We start from the raw sequence: 21647 nt of genomic DNA on the forward strand, positions 1-21647 counted from the left end.
AATTAGTTTGTCGATGCTAGATCTCCATGAAAGCTGGGTCCACGTCCCGTGACTGGGTGCACTGGTCTCTTGCGGATGCGCGCCACTTTTGGGGGTGTAATGTGCGTCCGCGTGATATCAGTGTAGCTGAAGTCTTTCACAGTAGCTCCAATTTGAGCCAACCTGTTTGCCGTGCGTTGCATCTCGTATTCGGGGGAAGAAGGTCCTGGTGGTTAAATAGATTTTGCTCTTTTTTCTTCCTTATTTTACTGCTACACACTACTTTGGCTTCAGACTCCGGTTTGACAATGGTAATATGGGCCCTGTATTATCAATCGGCTGGTCATGCCGAGCCCTTAGTTCCTAGATGTCCAAGAAGGCAGTGGCTTGGGGTCAATTGTGAGTTTAATTAGGATTGTCTTGATTCTGATCGATCTTGCGGGTGTACTTACACCGGACTAATATTTATTATTAATCTCGCGAGCGTGCTGTCGCAAGCTTGATTTGAATTATGTTCGTTCGAAATATTCTTCCGAGTATACTATATATGTATCCCTGGCACTTTGACACTGGATATCCGTGTCATCAACTGTTGGTTACCAGCGTTATACTGTCAACGTCTACATCCCAAATCCATTGAAGTGCCGTAACTACCAGAGGTACGACCATCATGAGAGCAAATGTAGACGGAAGCTGGTATGTCAGTACTGTGGCCGTGAAGGTCACGACGAAAAAGCTGAATGTGACATTGTCGACCTTCACTGCGTCAATTGCGGAGGTGACCATGCTGCGTCTGCTCGTACCTGTCCTGGCTGGACTCGGGAGAGGGAGATATTGCGAGTCAAATATACCCGAGGTGTCTCCTTTCCTGAAGCTAGGAGGTAGTCGAGTGTTCAGACCTGAATGTTGCTACTTATGCAAAGATCACTCGCGCAAAGACGCCTGTTCTCAGTGTCACAGTCAAACATGCGTCAGTCCAGGCCTTGGTTGATGAGCCTAGCTGGGGCAATGTTGCCCCAGACATGGCTGGTGCTAAGGCCTGCAAAGTCATTATGGGGGACCCAAATCGGTTCAAGTCGGGTCCACAAAAACGACCTTCAATACTACAAACATAGCCACTGCACAAACCACAGAAAAATCAACCTGCTGGACAACCTGGAAATAAAACGCCAATTACACCGGCGTCTCCAGGACGTACACAACATAAAATTCAAACAACGCCAAGCATACGAACAAAAATTACCGCCTCTCGTCATAGACGTACGTTATCTCAACCGTTTATTGACGTTAATAAGCTTGCTGATAACGCCAAGCGACCAGCAGATGCATCACCGCAGGAGCAACGGCAGACCAAAACCACCAAGGTTAGGCTGTCGAGGCTCCAAGCAATTAACAACAAGCCCAGATGACCCTGTCCATAGTCGGACCATCTGTAATGTTCTCCCGGACGACAGCGAGTTTGGTGACAGCACATTTTTCGTCACCAAACAACCTACTTCGAGTAGTCCTGTCAGTCCGGCAAACTATCCTCAGGGAGCACCATGACAAACACAATCATACAATGGAACATACGCAGATTTAAAGCGAACATAGAAGAACTGAAACATCTTATACAAACAAAGAACCCATCCATATTCTGCCTCCAAGAAATAATGCTGAAAGACACCATCAATCTCAGACAATTTACATTATATACACCAACACTCAAACAACAGGCGGCCGGGCATAGAGTGGTGTGGCGGTGGCGGTGCATAAAAACGTCACACACAGACACATCCGTTTCTATTAAAATTATATGTTTTCATTAATGGAATGATTTTCAGAAAATATTACACACTGAAATGTTTTTATATTGCGCATTTGAGGAAAAATATTTAATCTTAAACCACAAAAGATAGGGTGCTTTTATAGAAGATTTGTAACTGAACAGAGATTTAACGCAAGTAGCTTACCTACTTCCGGTTCTTGTACACCAAAAATATTAAATATCTCTTTAGAGCAGTATGTAAGAAACCAATATTGAAAATTTAAAAAAAAAGTGACCGGTAAAGTTGTCAACTGAAATGTTAATTACCGTGGGATAGTGTTTTCGAGAAAAATCATATAACCTTATATTGCTCATAAAATGGTTAATCAAAGGGTTCAAAGTATGATATTTCTATTGACGTGGTATGTTTTCATTAATAGAATGAATTCTTGATAATTTTGGGTACTGAGATGTTATCATTTAGTACATCTAAGAAAAGAATATGTAATCTCAAACCCAAAAAGGTGGGGTTCTACTATTGAAGATTTTAAGCCAAACAGAGGTTTAACGAAAGTAGTTCACATACTTCCAGTTCTTGTAAACCAAAAAGACCAATGATAATGCTAATAACCATTTGGTCAAAATTATAGGATAAACCAGCAAAGGAAAAGTTGTATATTTTTGAAAGCTTCTATGAATATTCTCCCCAAACAAAATCATTATTTATCATATTATTAAAATTAGAAACAAGTATGCAAGTACGCTATGTTGAATTTACCTCTGTCAAATTGGCATTCATATCGGCTATGAATGCCAACTGAAAGGCTTTCAATGCTTACATTTACATTTTGTTACAGTTTTATGATGAAATCCCAAGGGAGTTTGCATATATAATGAATTAGACATTCGTTATCGTCATGGATGGAACAGCCATTTGAACAGCCGTTTTCCGTGATCGCTGGCACGCAATTTCGACGTCTCAATGACATCATAATAAGCGCTTGAAGTTCATAGACTATAATAATGCTAACTGCGCTTGGTAAGGTTACATAGTGGGACTGCAATAAAAAATGTAGATATAGAAGCATAAATTACTTCTTGTGAGGTAATAAGAATATTTCACCCTAACAGATCATAATGAGTATAATGACCATAAAAGAACTTTCCCAAAGTTGTTCTATTAAGTGGTATTTTCTTTCTGGAACCAAATGTTCAATTCATTTCTGAATTTCAAATGTTGACGCATGTTTTCGATGATTTTAAATCACAATATGCAGTCGCTCTATTTGCGAGCAGATGGCTGAAGTGATTTAGCATTTGTCAGATGGACATAATAGTTAAGGTAAATGTAATACAATATGAATGCTACACAGGCAATATGTCTTCAGGTAAAATTCAGGTCAATTTCAGGTCAATTTCAGGTGAAATTTTTCAGGTCAAATTGACCTGAAAAGAGCAAAAAAGTCATTTCAGGTCAAAATCTTGACCTGAAATTGACCTGAAATTCATATGAAATTGACCTGAAATTGACCGAAATTGACCTGAATTTCACATGAAGAAATTTTCAGGTCAATTTCACCTGAAATTGACCTAAATTTGACCTGAATTCAGGTGAAGAATTTGACCTGAATTCACATGAAGATTTTTTCAGGTCAATTTCAGGTGAAATACTATACAAGATACAGAAAATTCATTTAGCTAGATGGTATTTACAAAAAAAAATATAGTAAAACTCCTGTAGGTGGATGATATTTACATATAGGAGATATAGGGAAACGCCTTTAGCTGGATGATAATTTCACATAGTTTATATAGTAAAACTCCTTAAGCTGGATGTTATTTACAGGGAAACGCCTTTAGGTGGATGACCTTTACATATAGATAAACTCCTTTTGGGTGAATGATATTTCCATATAGTTTGTATGGTAAAATTTCTTAAGCTGGATGATATTTACATAGAGAAGATATAGGGAAACGCCTTTAGGTGGATGGTATTTACATATAGTGTTTATAGTAAAACTCCTTTAGCTGGATGATGATATTTACAGTGAAACTCCTTTAGGTGGATGACATTTACATATAGTTTATATAGTAAAACTCCTTAAGGTGGATGATATTTATAGTGAAACTTCTTTAGCTGGATATTAACATATAGAAGATGTAAGGAAACGCCTTTAGGTGGATGACCTTTACATATAGTTTATATAGATAAACTCCTTTAGGTGGATGATATTTACAAGGAAACGCCTATAGGTGGATAACATTTACATATATTTTATATAGTAAAACTCCTTTAGGTGGATGACATTTACATATAGTGTATATAGGTAAAACTCATTTAGGTGGATGATATTTACATATAGTGTATATAGTAAAACTCATTTAGGTGGATGATATTTACAAGGAAACGCCTATAGGTGGATAACATTTACATATAGTTTATATAGTAAAACTCCTTTAGGTGGATAACATTTACATATAGTTTATATAGTAAAACTCCTTTAGGTGGATGATTACATTATTTGAAACCCATAGCTGGATGATATTTCATATAGTGTATATAGTAAAACTCCTTTAGCTGGATGATATTTACATATATAGTGTATATAGTAAAACTCCTTTAGCTGGATGATATTTACATATAGTGTATATAGTAAAACTCCTTTAGCTGGATGATATTTACATATAGTGTTATATAGTAAAACTCCTTTAGCTGGATGATATTTACATATAGTGTATATAGTAAAACTCCTTTAGCTGGATGATATTTACATATAGTGTATATAGTAAAACTCCTTTAGCTGGATGATATTTACATATAGTGTATATAGTAAAACTCCTTTAGCTGGATGATATTACATATAGTGTATATAGTAAAACTCCTTTAGCTGGATGATATTTACATATAATTTATAGTAAAACTCCTTTAGCTGGAGATATTTACATATAGTTTATATAGTAAAACTCCTTTAGGTGGATGACATTTACATATAGTTTATATAGTAAAACTCTTTAGGTGGATGATATTTTACATTGTATATAGTAAAACTCCTTTAGGTGGATGATATTTACATTACATATATAGTAAAACTCCTTTAGGTGGATGACATTTACATATAGAGTTTATATAGTAAAAACTCCTTTAGGTGGATAACATTTACATATAGTGTTTATATAGTAAAAACTCCTTTAGGGACTGGATGACATTTACATATAGTGAATATAGTAAAACTCCTTTAGCTGGATGATATTTACATATAGTGTATATAGTAAAACTCCTTTAGCTGGATGATATTTACATATAGTGTATATAGTAAAAATCCTTTAGCTGGATGAATATTTTTACATTTGTTAGTGTATATAGTAAAACTCCTTTAGCTGGATGATATTTACATATAGTGAATATAGTAAAAACTCCTTTAGCTGGATGATATTTACATATAGTGTATATAGTAAAACTCCTTTAGCTGGATGATATTTACATATAGTGTATATAGTAAAACTCCTTTAGCTGGATGATATTTACATTTAGTGTAATATTAAAACTCCATGATATTTACATATAGTGTATATAGTAAAACTCTCCTTTAGCTGGATGATATTTACATATAGTGTATATAGTAAAACTCCTTTAGCTGGATGATATTTACATATAGTGTATATAGTAAAACTCATTTAGGTGGATGATATTTACATATAGTGTATATAGTAAAACTCCTTTAGCTGGATGATATTTACATTAGTGAATATAGTAAAACTCCTTTAGCTGGATGATATTTACATATAGTGTATATAGTAAAACTCCATTTAGGTGGATGATATTTACATATAGTGTATATAGTAAAACTCCTTTAGCTGGATGATATTTACATATAGTGTAATATAGTAAAAAACTCCTTTAGCTGGATGATATTTACATATAGTGTATATAGTAAAACTCCTTTAGCTGGATGATATTTACATTAGTGAATATAGTAAAAACTCCTTTAGCTGGATGATATTTACCTATAGTGTATATAGTAAAAACTCCTTTAGCTGGATGATATTTACCTATAGTGTATATAGTAAAAACTCCTTTTAGCTGGATGATATTTACATATAGTGTATATAGTAAAACTCATTTAGGTGGATGATATTTACATATAGTGTATATAGTAAAACTCCTTTAGCTGGATGATATTTACATATAGTGTATATAGTAAAACTCCTTTAGCTGGATGATATTTACATATAGTGTATATAGTAAAACTCATTTAGGTGGATGATGATATTTACAAAGGAAACGCCTATAGGTGGATAACATTTTACATATAGTTGTTTATATAGTAAAACTCCTTTAGGTGGATAACATTTACATATAGTTTATATAGTAAAAACTCCTTTAGGTGGATGACATTTACATATAGTGAATATAGTAAAAACTCCTTTAGCTGGATGATATTTACATATAGTGTATATAGTAAAAACTCATTTAGGTGGATGATATTTACATATAGTGTATATAGTAAAACTCCTTTAGCTGGATGATATTTACAATATAGTGTATAATAGTAAAAACTCCTTTAGCTGGATGATATTTACATATAGTTTATATAGTAAAACTCCTTTAGCTGGATGATATTTACATTAGTGAATATAGTAAAACTCCTTTAGCTGGATGATATTTACATATAGTGTATATAGTAAAACTCCTTTAGCTGGATGATATTTACATATAGTGTATATAGTAAAACTCCTTTAGCTGGATGATATTTACATTAGTGAATATAGTAAAACTCCTTTAGCTGGATGATATTTACATATAGTGTATATAGTAAAACTCCTTTAGCTGGATGATATTTACATATAGTGTTATATAGTAAAACTCCTTTAGCTGGATGATATTTACATATAGTGAATATAGTAAAAACTCCTTTAGCTGGATGATATTTTACATATGGTTGTATAATAGTAAAACTCCTTTAGCTGGATGATATTTACATATAGTGTATATAGTAAAACTCCTTTAGTGTGGATGATATTGACATATAGTGTATATAGTAAAACTCCTTTAGCTGGATGATACTTTACATTAGTTGTATATATAGTAAAACTCCTTTAGCTGGATGATATATTTACATTAGTGAATATAGTAAAACTCCTTTAGCTGGATGATATTTACATATAGTGTATATAGTAAAACTCCTTTAGCTGGATGATATTTACATATAGTGTATATATAGTAAAACTCCTCCTTTAGCTGGATGATATTTACATTAGTGAATATAGTAAAAACTCCTTTAGCTGGATGATATTTACATATAGTGTATATAGTAAAACTCCTTTAGCTGGATGATAATTTACATATAGTGTATATAGTAAAACTCCTTTAGCTGGATGATATTTACATATAGTGTATATAGTAAAACTCCTTTAGCTGGATGATATTTACATATAGTGAATATAGTAAAAACTCCTTTAGCTGGATGATATTTACATATAGTGTATATAGTAAAACTCTCCTTTAGCTGGATGATATTTACATATAGTGTATATAGTAAAACTCCTTTAGCTGGATGATATTTACATATAGTGTATATAGTATAAAACTCCTTTAGCTGGATGATATTTACATATAGTGTATATAGTAAAAACTCCTTTAGCTGGATGATATTTACATATAGTGTATATAGTAAAACTCCTTTTTAGATGATGATATTTACATATAGTGTATATAGTAAAACTCATTTAGGTGGATGATATTTACAAGGAAAACGCCTATAGGTGGATAACATTTACATATAGTTGTTTATATATAGTAAAACTCCTTTAGGTGGATAAATATTTACATATAGTTTATATAGTAAAAACTCCTTTAGGTGGATGACATTTACATATAGTGAATATAGTAAAACTCCTTAGCTGGATGATATTTACATATAGTGTAGTTATATAGTAAAACTCATTTAGGTGGATGATATTTACATATAGTTTATATAGTAAAAACTCCTTTAGCTGGATGATATTTACATATAGTGTATATAGTAAAACTCCTTTAGCTGGATGATATTTACATATAGTTTATATAGTAAAACTCCTTTAGCTGGATGATATTTACATTAGTGAATATAGTAAAACTCCTTTAGCTGGATGATATTTACATATAGTGTATATAGTAAAACTCCTTTAGCTGGATGATATTTACATATAGTGTATATAGTTAAAACTCCTTTAGCTGGATGATATTTACATTAGTGAATATAGTAAAACTCCTTTAGCTGGATGATATTTACATATAGTGTATATAGTAAAACTCCTTTAGCTGGATGATATTTACATATAGTGTATATAGTAAAAAACTCCTTTAGCTGGATGATATTTACATATATATAGTATAGTGAATATAGTAAAACTCCTTTAGCTGGATGATATTTACATATGGTGTATATATAGTAAAACTCCTTTAGCTGGATGATATTTACATATAGTGTATATAGTAAAACTCCTTTAGCTGGATGATATTGACATATAGTGTATATAGATATTAAAACTCCTTTAGCTGGATAGAACTCTTTAGCTGGTGATATTACATAGTTTATATAGTAAAACTCCTTTAGCTGGATGATATTTACATTAGTGAATATAGTAAAACTCCTTTAGCTGGATGATATTTACATATAGTGTATATAGTAAAACTCCTTTAGCTGGATGATATTTACATATAGTGTATATAGTAAAACTCCTTTAGCTGGATGATATTTACATTAGTGAATATAGTAAAACTCCTTTAGCTGGATGATATTTACATATAGTGTATATAGTAAAACTCCTTTAGCTGGATGATATTTACATTAGTGAATATAGTAAAACTCCTTTAGCTGGATGATATTTACCTATAGTGTATATAGTAAAACTCCTTTAGCTGGATGATATTTACATATAGTTTATATAGTAAAAAATCTCCTTTAGCTGGATGATATTTACATATAGTGTATATAGTAAAACTCATTTAGGTGGATGATATTTACATATAGTGTATATAGTAAAAAACTCCTTTAGCTGGATGATATTTACATATAGTGTATATAGTAAAACTCATTTAGGTGGATGATATTTACAAGGAAACGCCTATAGGTGGATAACATTTACATATAGTTGTTTATATAGTAAAACTCCTTTAGGTGGATAACATTTACATATAGTTTATATAGTAAAACTCCTTTAGGTGGATGACATTTACATATAGTGAATATAGTAAAACTCCTTTAGCTGGATGATATTTACATATAGTGTATATAGTAAAACTCATTTAGGTGGATGATATTTACATATAGTGTATATAGTAAAACTCCTTTAGCTGGATGATATATTTACATATAGTGTAATATAGTAAAAACTCCTTTAGCTGGATGATATTTACATATAGTTTATATAGTAAAAACTCCTTTAACTGGATGGATGATATTTACATTAGTGGAATATAGTAAAACTCCTTTAGCTGGATGATATTTACATATAGTGTATATAGCTATAAAACTCCTTTAGCTGGATGATATTTACATATAGTGAATATAGTAAAACTCCTTTAGCTGGATGATATATTTACATATGGTGTATATAGTAAAACTCCTTTAGCTGGATGATATTTACATATAGTGTTTATAGTAAAACTCCTTTAGCTGGATGATAATGACATATAGCTGTATATAGTAAACTCCTTTAGCTGGATGAATATTTACATTAGTTTATATAGTAAAACTCCTTTAGCTGGATGATATTTACATATAGTGAATATAGTAAAACTCCTTTAGCTGGATGATATTTACATATAGTTGTATATAGTAAAACTCCTTTAGCTGGATGATATTTACATATAGTTTATATAGTAAAAACTCCTTTAGATGATATTTTACATTAGTGAATATAGTAAAACTCCTTTAGCTGGATGATATTTACATATAGTGAATATAGTAAAAACTCCTTTAGCTGGATGATATTTACATATAGTGTATATAGTAAAAACTCCTTTAGCTGGATGATATTTACATATAGTGTATATAGTAAAACTCCTTTAGCTGGATGATATTTACATATAGTGAATATAGTAAAAACTCCTTTAGCTTGGATGATATTTACATATAGTGTATATAGTAAAACTCCTTTAGCCTGGATGATATTTACATATAGTGTATATAGTAAAACTCCTTTAGCTGGATGATATTTACATATAGTGTATATATAGTTAAAAACTCCTTTAGCTGGATGATATTTACATATAGTGTTATATAGTAAAACTCCTTTAGCTGGATGATATTTACATATAGTGTATATGAGTAAAACTCCTTTAGCTGGAATGATATTTACATATAGTGTATATAGTAAAACTACCTTTAGTGGATGATATTTACATATTTACATATTAGGTGTATACATATAGTAAAACTCCTTTACTGGATGATATTTACATATAGTGTATATAGTAAAACTCCTTTAGCTGGATGATATTTACATATAGTGAATATAGTAAAACTCCTTTAAGCTGGATGAATATTTACATATAGTGTAAATAGTAAACCTACTCCTTTAGCTGGATGATATTTACATATAGTGTATATAAGTAAAACTCCTTTAGCTGGATGATATTTACATATAGTGTATATAGTAAAACTCCTTTAGGCTTGGATGATATTTTACATATAGTGTAAATAGTAAAACTCCTTTAGTGGATGATATTTACATATAGTGTATAGTACTCACTCTTTTAGGTGGATGATATTTACAAAGGAAACGACCTTATAGGTGGATAACATTATACATATAGTAAAACATGTTTAATATAAGTAAAACTCATTTAGGGTGGATAACATTTACATATAGTTTTTATAGTAAAACTGACCTTTAGGTGGATGGATATTTACAGTTATAGTGAAATTATATAGTAAAAATCCTTTTAGCTGGATGATAGTTTACATATAGTAATTTAGTATATAGTAAAAACATCAGATTTAGGTTGGATGATATTTACATATAGTTGTATATAGTAAAACTCCTTTAGCTGGATGATATTTACTAATATAGTGTATATAGTAAAACTCCTTTAGCTGGATGATATTTACATATAGTGTATATAGTAAAACTCCTTTAGCTGGATGATATTTACATTAGTGAATATAGTTAAAAAAAACTCCTTTAGCTGGATGATAATTTACATATAGTGTATATAGTAAAACTCCTTTAGCGGATGATATTTACATATGGTGTATTATAGTAAAACTCCTTTATCTGAGATGACATATAACTTTTATCAGTGTATTATAGTAAAACTCCTTTAGCTGGATGATATTTACATATAGTTGTATCATAGTAGGTAAACTCCTTTAGCTGGATGATATTTACATTAGTTTATATAGTAAAACTCCTTACTGTAGCTGGATGATATTTACATTAGTGAATATAGTAAAACTCCTTTAGCTGGATGATAATTTACATATAGTGTATATAGTAAAAACTCCTTTAGCTGGATGTTATTGACATTATAGTGTTATATAGTATAAATCTCATTTAGCGGTTGATATTTACATCTTAGTGAATTATAGTAAAACTCCTTTATGTAGCTGGATGATATTATTACATATAGTGTATATAGTAAAACTCCTTTAGCTGGATGATATTTTACATATAGTGTGTATATAGTAAAAAATCCTTTAGCTGGATGATATTTACATATAGTGTATATAGTAAAACATCCTTTAGCTGGATTGATATTTACATATAGTGGAATATAGTAAAACTCCTTTAGCTGGATGATATTTACATATGGTGGTATAACTCCATTAGCCTATGTATATAGTAAAACTCCTTTAGCTGGATTGATATTTACACTATAGTGTATTATATAGTAAAACTCCTTTTAGCTGGATGATTTTTTACATTTAGTGTTTCTGTATTTTAGTAAAAACGTCCTTTAGCCTGGATCGATATTTACATATAGTCTGTATAGTGTAATAGTAAAACTCCTTTAGCTGGATGATTATTTACATATAGGTGTATATAGTAAAACTCCTTTAGAACTGGATGATATTTTATTGACTTGTAAATGTAAATATCATCCCTTTTGGTGGATTGATGAATTTACATAGATATAAGATTTTACATAGTAAATCTTCGCTTTAGCTGAGATGATATTTACATATAGCAAGATATAGAGAAACGCCTTTTGCAGGTGGATGACATGTTTAGACAAAGTTTATGCTAGTAAAACTTCCATTTAGCCTGGATGATATTTTGTATATGTGAAACTCCTTTAGGTGGATGACATTTACATATTAGCTGGATTATATATAGAAAAACTCCTTCTAGCTCGGATTGATATTTGACATAGTTAAAACCATTATAGTTAGTTTAATAACTCCTTTATAGGTGGATGATATTTATTGTATTGTAAATGTAAATAATCATCCTTTAGTGTGGATGATTTTTACATATAATTTACATAGTAAATCTCCTTTAGCTGGATGATATTTACATATAGCAAATATAGGGGAAACGCGGCTTTAGGTGGAATGACATTATAGGACAAAGTTTATGTAGTAAAACTCTCTTTAGCTGGCGATGATATTTATAGTGAAACTCCTTGTTAGGTGGATTGACATTTTACAATATAGCATATATTAGTAAATAACTTCTATTAGGTTGGATGAATTTTTACAAATATAGTGTATATAGTAAATTTACTTCTTATTTTGGCAATGACCTATTTACAACATAGTTTATCAAGGAAAACTCCTATAGGGACCGACAGATTCAAACCAAAAATAGGAATCCTGGAAATACAATCCTCTTTGGGAATCACAAGTTTCCAAATAGGGTAGAGCGGCGCTGATATGTTTCAGAGTGCTGTGACTGATTGGGTATTCAGGGTGGATCAAGTTTATAAATGTTTAATTTGTTGTATGTTTGGGACAATACAGATTGTAGATGTAAAAATTTGTAAAAGAAATTTTAATAATTTCTTGTCAAGTCTGATTTCCTGTAACACAGACAGTAATTTAACAACATCCTTTAAGCTGGATGTTTCTCATTTACATAAAATTGAAGAAGAGAGGAAAACGCCTAAGTAGGTGGGATGGATTTATTACATATACAGTATTATGTAGTAAAACTTCTTTAGAATTTCTTTAGCTGGATTATATTTTACACATAGAACGATTTTTAGGGAAAACCGCCTTTTTAGCTGGATGATATTAACATATAGTTTATATATTAAAACGCCTGTTTTTGGATGGGAGGCTATTTACACATAGTTTATATACGTCAAGTAAAACTCCTTTAGCTGGATGATATTACTACATTATAAGTTTATATAGTTTTAAACGCTCTACCATAATATAAACTATAGTCGTAAATATCATCACAGCTAAAGGAGTTTTACTATATAAATAAACTATATGTAAATGTCATCCACCTAAAGGCGTTTACTCTTACAACTTCTATATGTAAATACATCATCCTCCTAAAGAGATTTAACTTATCCCCACCCCTCCCCCCCCCCCCCCAATTAAACTATTGTGTAAAATTACTGGGGGTGGATGTGATGTCGGCGGCGGACATGCAATATATTATTTTTTCGCACACGAGGGCCAAGATGCATTCGACCTACGCCCGTACGCTTCGTTTTTCGAAACTCGAAAACGTGGGATTTTTGAATTTCAAAATGGACGCGCTAAAAGTTTGCATAACTGGTATCAATTGTATTCAAGAGGTGGCAGTTGGTGTACTTTGCATCCAGATGCATACATTTGAAATTTCTTGATATTAAAGTATGATAATTTACATTGATCTTATTTATTTTTTTTTTTTTTTTTTTTGCCAGAAACATGAAGCGAAAATTTGGTTGTTATATTTTCTCAACTTCAAATTGTCATGACTAATTTTTGTCTGAAAATTAATCATTTTGTCATGTATGTGGAATGTTACTTTTAGTTAATATGCATAAATTTCGGAATTTGCTATTCAGCAAAACTGCTATGGATAACAGAAATTCTTAAATACTCCACACTGTATAAATTGAAAAACCAGCTTACATAGCGAAGAGTATATAGTTCGTAGCCATCAGCCTCTCTGGGTTTTGGGTATGATCACATAATAGGCTACATACATGTAATGTTTGCCTAAATACTTTTGGCAAGACTAAATAGTATTTTATTACTTACTTGTGTGCTTTGATAGCTGGTCAATGTTTTACAAATCGGTTTGGAATGCTTCATCGATATACAGCTTAAATAAATAATTTATCATTTTAATTATCGTTTAAAGGTGGACAATAATAGAAAAACCATATTTTCGCTGCAAAAATACTTGTACAATAATAGATATGTATTGCATTAAACGTCAGGCAATTACAATTTAATTATACTTAACTTTAAGCATTTACTGTGTGTTTGATAATTTTTTTGGATATATTTTTTTACGTATGTTTTTTTATTCCTCATTATAGAAATACATATATGTATGTACTGGGCCTACAAATTCAATGTACGACATATACTATATAGATATATTGGATATTTCGTTAACGTTATCACACAATTAATTTAATATTAATAACTTGTTAGCACAAAAAAGTCGCAAATACTTCATATAAAACCACAAACAATATTGATTACATCGTGTGTATGCATACGCGTACGTTATGTCGTTTCCATACATACCTGTAACAGAATCCTTTATTTCATTATGATTAATACAGCCGGTTTGAGGTGTATATTCATTAACTTATTACTGTTGCTACAGAATGCGGATGAATCTATTTGCTAATTCTGCCATGATCATGAGAAGTCACAGAGAAGGTGTAGGATTACACATTATAACCATACTCTTTAATTTACCATGTAGATCAATTTCAATAAGACTACGATAGAATAAGCTTTTATAAATGGATTAATATATTAATATATGTTGCATTTGTAGTCTTATTACTGTATGACTAGAACGTCAAAATTCTGGATGACGTACGCACAGAAACATGTTAAGGTGAGTTTCTGCTACGCGTGTCGACTGCAACAGTGTATCCAGGAAAATATAGTCGATAAACAGTGTTTTGAACTATATAGTATTTATGTCCATTAGGTGGATGACATACTACGACATCATGTGAATTACTTGATCACCTTACCTTCTGTTTTACTTTTGTCGGTCATTTGTCGCCCTGATATTTAGATTAGTCTGTACAAATGTTTACTTATCTATAACATTAAAAACGTAACCCCAAACACTTGTTGCTATGACTTCATGGAAAACATCTTACTATATGTTTATTTATTTAACAGTAACACACGATAAATAACCCAAAGTAATTATTTATAAAATGGTTTACCGGGTCCCCATAGTTAATAGAGCTTGGTAATAGTATTTACGTACCGCTACTCCACTGGATCCACTGCCTGCAAAATACATCACCAGGAAATCAATGCGCCCTAAAATAACATTTTCAGTTGTCTAATATTTTCAGAAAATCCCATTCCATAAATGAAAAACACGGTATTCATATTGAACTTATAATGAATATGGTTTTCTTACTTTATGCTAACTAATAAAGTTGCCCTAAATATTTTTAGCGTGTACATTGAACTAGAAAGTGGGAGTGTACATTCGTTGGCGCTCGAAAAGTTGTTTATTGCTAATAATTGAACATACTTCCAATTTCCGTGCATATTTTTTTTATGCGTTTCAATGCAACGTTGCTAATACAATTTATGTTTAAAATCTTGTTATTTTTAGTAGTACACTCTGTTATTAGTCAAAATTTTGCGGAAACATTGCGATACTTTTGGAGAACATGATATCGCGTTTCAAAAAGATTGAACAATTTTATTTGAACATAGTTTTCTGGACCTAAATGGCCGGAAACATGGGTGCTACACTCTCGGGAAGGCAAACCATTAAACTCCTCCCTAGCACAGGCCCCTGTGGGGGGGGGGGGGGGGGGGGGGGGTGGGGGGGACCTTTTTGAATTATTTTTAAGGTATCTTAGACAGTTTCTACTGTCATTGTATACTATACAAAATGCCCAACCATGGGCAGTTTTCGTTAAGTTCGGTGTCCTTTGTTCCACACATAAAACACCTTAAGGATAAGTGCTCGAAGGCGCTGAACATTCTACGTGTTCTGTCCCATTCTGATTGGGGTGCAGATCGTGAAATGCTTCTGCGTATCTACTGTGCACTTATTAGATCAAAACTTGACTACGGCTCGATTGTCTATGGATCGGCTCGCAGCTCTTATCTACAGATGCTTAACCCTATCCAGAATCAGGGACTGCGTCTGGCACTTGGAGCTTTTCGAACAACACCTGTGAAGAGTCTCCATGTGGAAGCTAATGAGCCATCTCTAGACGATCGACGAAAGAAATTATCCTTACAGTATACTGCTCAACTGAAATCCAATCCCAAAAACCCCGCATTCGATCTTGCATTTAATCCACAACACCAAGACATATTCAGACAAAATCAAAAGCTCATACCAACATTTGGCATCAGAATTTCAAAGTTTTTGCAGGAACTAAATATAAATTTCGACACCATTGACGAGTACACCATATCGGATGTACCACCATGGCTCATTCAAACACCTGATATCAATTTTATCTTTGCATGAGAGGACAAAGTCCAGTGCATTACCCGAAGAACATAAATCCTCCTTTCGGGAGTGCATCAGGACTTTCCCTGATCATGTCAAGATCTACACTGACGGCTCAAAAGATGGTGATAAAGTTGCGGCAGCATGCTGTACATCTAATCACTGTTCCTCTATCCGACTTCCAGATGCTGCCTCCATTTTCTCTGCGGAAGCTTGTGCTATCGGTCTGGCTCTTGACCACATCGAAGAACACCGCATTGAAAAGGCAATCATCTGTTCAGACTCTCTTTCGGTTCTTCAGGCTTTGAAATCAAGAAACCCTAGAAATACTCTAATTCAAAATCTTTTAATCCGAACCTTTCGATTATCTTCTAAAACTCAAATTACTTATCTCTGGATTCCCAGTCATGTGGGTATAAAGGGGAATGAACAGGCTGATAAAGCAGCTAAGACTGCTCTTCGCCTAGCACAAACAGATTTGAAACTACCATACACCGACATCAAACCTTCAATTCAGTCGGCCATCAAACACCATTGGCAACAAAGGTGGTCTACCGAAACAAACAATAAACTGTTTAAAATTCAACCTACACTTAATCCTAAACTGTCCAGTCGGAGAGACCGCAGAGAGGAAGTTGTTCTCTCTCGGCTCCGAACTGGACACACATATTTTACACATTCCTATCTATTGAGAGGGGAGGATCCTCCCACATGCCACGCATGTGATTCTCCTCTCACAGTGGAACATATTTTAGTGCACTGTATTGATTTTAAGCACATACGAGATAAGTACTACGATGTCTCCGACATGTACACTTTGTTTCATGCCGTGAGACATAATCGTATTTTTAATTATCTCAAAGAAATCGGTATTTTAAACAAAATATGAACGTTTTCTCATCATATCATATCATCTCAACATTTCATCGTTTCATCAACTTTGTGCATGAGTTTTCTCATGTGTTTTAGCCAAAACTATTTTATCCCATGCAAACCTTTTTTTTTATCAAATAAACGTTTACAATCTGTGTTTTAGTCCTAACCTGCCTTTTCTTACCCTGATCTTTTATCCTGATAATAATGCATGACTTGTAGTTTGGCCCTAAATGACCTTAGTTGTCGATGGGCCGTAAAACTCAAACAAACAAACAAACAAACAAACAAAGTTTGATGAATTAAGCTTTGAAAATCATTCAAATGGACAGCCAAGCATTTATCGTACTGTAAAATGTTTGCTTTTTATGCCTTATGTATGTTTAGATGGAAATATGCAGACAAAAATTACTCCACATTTACTAATAACACTGTAAAAATGTGAAAGGGTATTATTAACCACAACTTAGCTTCATGATAGTATCGCCAAAAATCAATTCCGACTCTGATATGTACTTGAAAATTGGAAACCTATTCATTGTAAGTATATGTATTGTTAATATCAAAATATTGGTAATATTTTATGATGAATAAATATTAAAGATGCTCCTACGCCGACAGAGCATAAATGATATTCATCATTTGAACAATAATTGGTGTTTAATCGTGTATATCAAGGATTTTTAAGTGAGAAGGATTCGTGTCTGTCTCTTTACATTACTAAACACCACGCAACGCCTATGAACGGAATAAAACGTTTTTCTCAACAAATACTTGTCTTATCGAGTCAAACGAAACACCATTGTAAAGTTTATTAAATTCCACGACGTTTATAACTTGCTTTAAAGACGGAATGTTTAGGGGATATGTCTTAAATTTTCGTTAAAAAAAATCGACAGCTCATGAAATGACAGCACCGCTTCAGAAAGTAAGACGGTAACCCTCGCACCCGCAAGCTACATCAAAGGCTGCGCCGACGGATATCAAAGGAAAATCAGTCGTCGCCCAACGTCACGGTCAGTGCACAAACACAAAAGCGCCTGCCTTGGACTTCCCCAAAACCCAGTGTGACTTATCCTTTTCATATATACGTCCTTGTATATATATATGCCTAATTAACACAAAAATAATATAAAACCCTAACATATAATGTTACCATAGTGTAATAATATTGCTTCCATCAAAGTATGGGTTAAATAATATGCTTGTGTGAAAGGTTCTGGCTATCTGACTGCTAAATATTGTGTTGGGGATATCGAGCCGCCCCATCCCAAACACAATAGCGATCAGATAATCAGAACCATTCAGACTATCCGTAGAGGATTTGGCAAAATTTCATAACGGGTTACGTTCTGGTGAAGGTTATTTCTCCAATAAAATAAAAGTTACGTATATCAATTGACATTTAGCAGGGCCTATTCTCTAGTTTGATATGTTAAACCTATATTAACTCCATAAAACTTTCCACTATATAAACATTTTAATAACAACACATGTATCCAAATTCATTTTCCACCAGTCTCTCACTACACTCTCATCCGATACTGCATTCGTTCTTCTCATAGCTCATTTCTTACCATTTCAATTGTCAACGTCCTGTCTTCTTTAAAATTAAATGTCGTACAAATTCTTTTTCGTATTTCCATCCTGATCAATGTTTTGATATGTTGTACTCATAAATATAAATATTGATAAATTTGTTATTATTTTTGTCGTTTTTGCTTTCTATATCCATTGGATTGTCAGTATTATGAAAGTGATTATTCACTCCTATTATACACTGTAAATTGATTTTTTACTTCCAAAATACTACTACATGTATATAGTTCTACTGATGATCCTAACCTTAAGCCTGAATAATTTCACTTTGGAACATGTGTGTTAAAGTTTCTTCGTGAGGTTTGCAAAATATAAATAGACCATTAAATGTTAATTTTAAACTCATTAATATGGGGAAATAAAGTTTATCTATCAATCCCACAATATAACATTTTACATTAACCACTTGTTTTAATACTCTGCTTCATAGCCTCATGATCTATGCTGATTTATGTGATGTACATTAAAATAAATTTCGTTTTGATTATCTATCTAATATTGCGTATTTCTAAATTAGTATTGGATTATTGACAAAAAAATGTCCAAGTGAAATCATCATTGTTAAGGAAGCCATATTATACATTCACACATTTGTTTTTTTGTTTTTTTTTTTGAGTGATCTTTTAACACAATTGTTAAAATACTTTTGAGTGAATGTTTGTACAGATTTATCATTACATAGTAAGCATAGGTGATCGGTTATCCTAATAATGTTATAATCTAGTGGCTGGTGACATAAATGTGATTTGTCTTCGAATTGTGTTTGATATTGTCCCATAAAGATGAATGTTTCAGGGTGCTTTTCACGGGATTTGAACTTTTCTGAATAATTACCTGTCGTGAGGTCAAAGCCTGTTGAGAAAATAATTTGACATCGATTTCCCAAACAAACGTAAAATAAAAAAAAAACTAACAATGTAATCATGTACAATATGTCGTTAAGTTACAGATACTGAGGCGACTCGGGTTTAAGTCGGTAAGGTGTTAAATAGCATGCTCGAAGCATTTGTAAAGAAAGCATGTTGAACTATTATCATGTTTGTAGACAATACTCCCTTGAGCTGTTCCATTTTTCCATTTCGATATCGATAAATCTATAATATAAATCATTTAAAAAATGTTTTTAATGATTTGATCAATTGCATCTATATCTAATGAATATCCAACATATTCTGGTAATAAGTGGAGTTGTTACTCACTAATTTTGTACATTAAAATGATGATAGCTCTAAATTATGGCATTGCCATTTTGTTATTAGAATATATATCTTTCTAAGTATAGTACTTAGGTAAACGCACTCTTTATTAATTATAGTTTCATCATTCATTTTACAATATCATGGCCCATTCGTGCATTCGTCGTATTTTAAAACTTGATGTCAAGTACATTTTTCGATACACATGATCAGACAATAAGTTGTTTATAGCAATCAGTTAATCTATTGTAGAGTTTCACAGAATAATTCCATTCCTTAGACTGGACTATACTAGTGTGCTATAAACAGCAGAAGACTATTGATAAAGTATTAGGTTTAGAATGTCTGATGAACAACCATCAACCCATGGTCTATATCCGGAAATAGATTATTTGACATTATATAAATCGTTATACACTGTATAATGGGGACAGGGTAGAGAAGCGAAGTGGGTGGCCAGGGTTGGGGATGACGTGATTCTAAAAGTAGTTATGGTAATTCCGGGGAGGTACCCTTACCGTTCTGTGGTACTTTTTCCTGTGACTTATGCGCCGCTTGCGTGTGGTTCCATGCGTTCCTGACTTCTTGCTAGTCATGTGGTGGTTATGAGAACTCCTGTAAAGTTTATTGCCCATCAGTCGCTTCCAGAGATGACGATTGGTCATACAGACGACGTGGTGTGTGATGCTGTGGACAGTGTCGTCCCGGTGGTGTCCATGTAATATACACGCCATCGTCAGTGAACTGTAAACCAGGTTCGGCTTGACCCGGTTAGAAAGTGCCACAATTTGACGAACAGCCAAAAAAATCTCCCAAACTGCTACTATCATCTCGTGTTTCAATGGCCTGATGTAAAATGACGATTTATCTCCTAGATTTCCAACCTAGCTTTGCACAATGAATAGAGCCCGGCGAAATCAGCTGATACGGTTTAGGTTCAAGGTATATGATATCAACCCGGTGTAACACAGAGAGGCCCATTTTGTTTGCATATACATTCAAATTTTATTACTAAAATTACACGTTTTTCATTAATAACAAGTACTCATTATGTGAATACTAGTAGAGGTTCAGTTTAATATCAAACTACCTAGCTGTATATAACAAATATCGGGCAAAACAAACAAAGATATCATAACTAGACATGACTAACGCTAAACTTTAAGATAAATCAATAGTTTCATGAATTCTACGTAATATATATGTACCCTTCATATATAGCCATTACCCTTGTGTGCCCTTGGGTACTCCCCCGTCAGTGAGAGGTTTACCCTTGTGTGTCCTTGAAAGTTAGCTACTTTATTCAAATCTAAACGACTACAGTGAAGCTGTAAAATTCTCGCAGTCACTAGCATTTTATACATATAGTAAACTTTATAAACTGTTGTGTACAATTCGATATCAGACCAGAGTTGTCACACTGGTGTACTTTAACCCCTATCACGGCAATCGGCATGTGTAAACGTTTGTAAACAATGTAGCATACAGGAAGTGTGTGCGAGAGCACATTACTCACAATACTCTTACTTACATCATTTAAAATAATAGGTTCCAAATTATCGCCCCACTGTAATTTTCGGTAAAAATATGTTTTTTTTGCATATTCATTCATGCCTCGTTAAATGTTTCAGGTAATA

General features: G+C 32.5%; 1 protein-coding gene across 1 annotated transcript in view; it reads right to left on the reverse strand.

Annotated features, from left to right (window-relative positions):
- Positions 1-21047, reverse strand: part of LOC138315661 (phosphatidylserine decarboxylase proenzyme, mitochondrial-like) — a 48245-nt gene extending 27198 nt beyond the window's left edge. The window contains exon 1 of the mRNA XM_069256843.1: positions 20529-21047. Within this exon, the coding sequence (XP_069112944.1) occupies positions 20529-20840 (312 nt within the window). The 5' untranslated portion in view covers positions 20841-21047. The remainder of the gene's footprint in view (positions 1-20528) is intronic.
- Between the last annotated feature and the right edge of the window lie 600 nt (positions 21048-21647).

This window comes from Argopecten irradians, chromosome 2 (genome assembly GCF_041381155.1).
Source record: "Argopecten irradians isolate NY chromosome 2, Ai_NY, whole genome shotgun sequence".
Classification (NCBI taxonomy): Eukaryota; Metazoa; Mollusca; class Bivalvia; order Pectinida; family Pectinidae; genus Argopecten; species Argopecten irradians.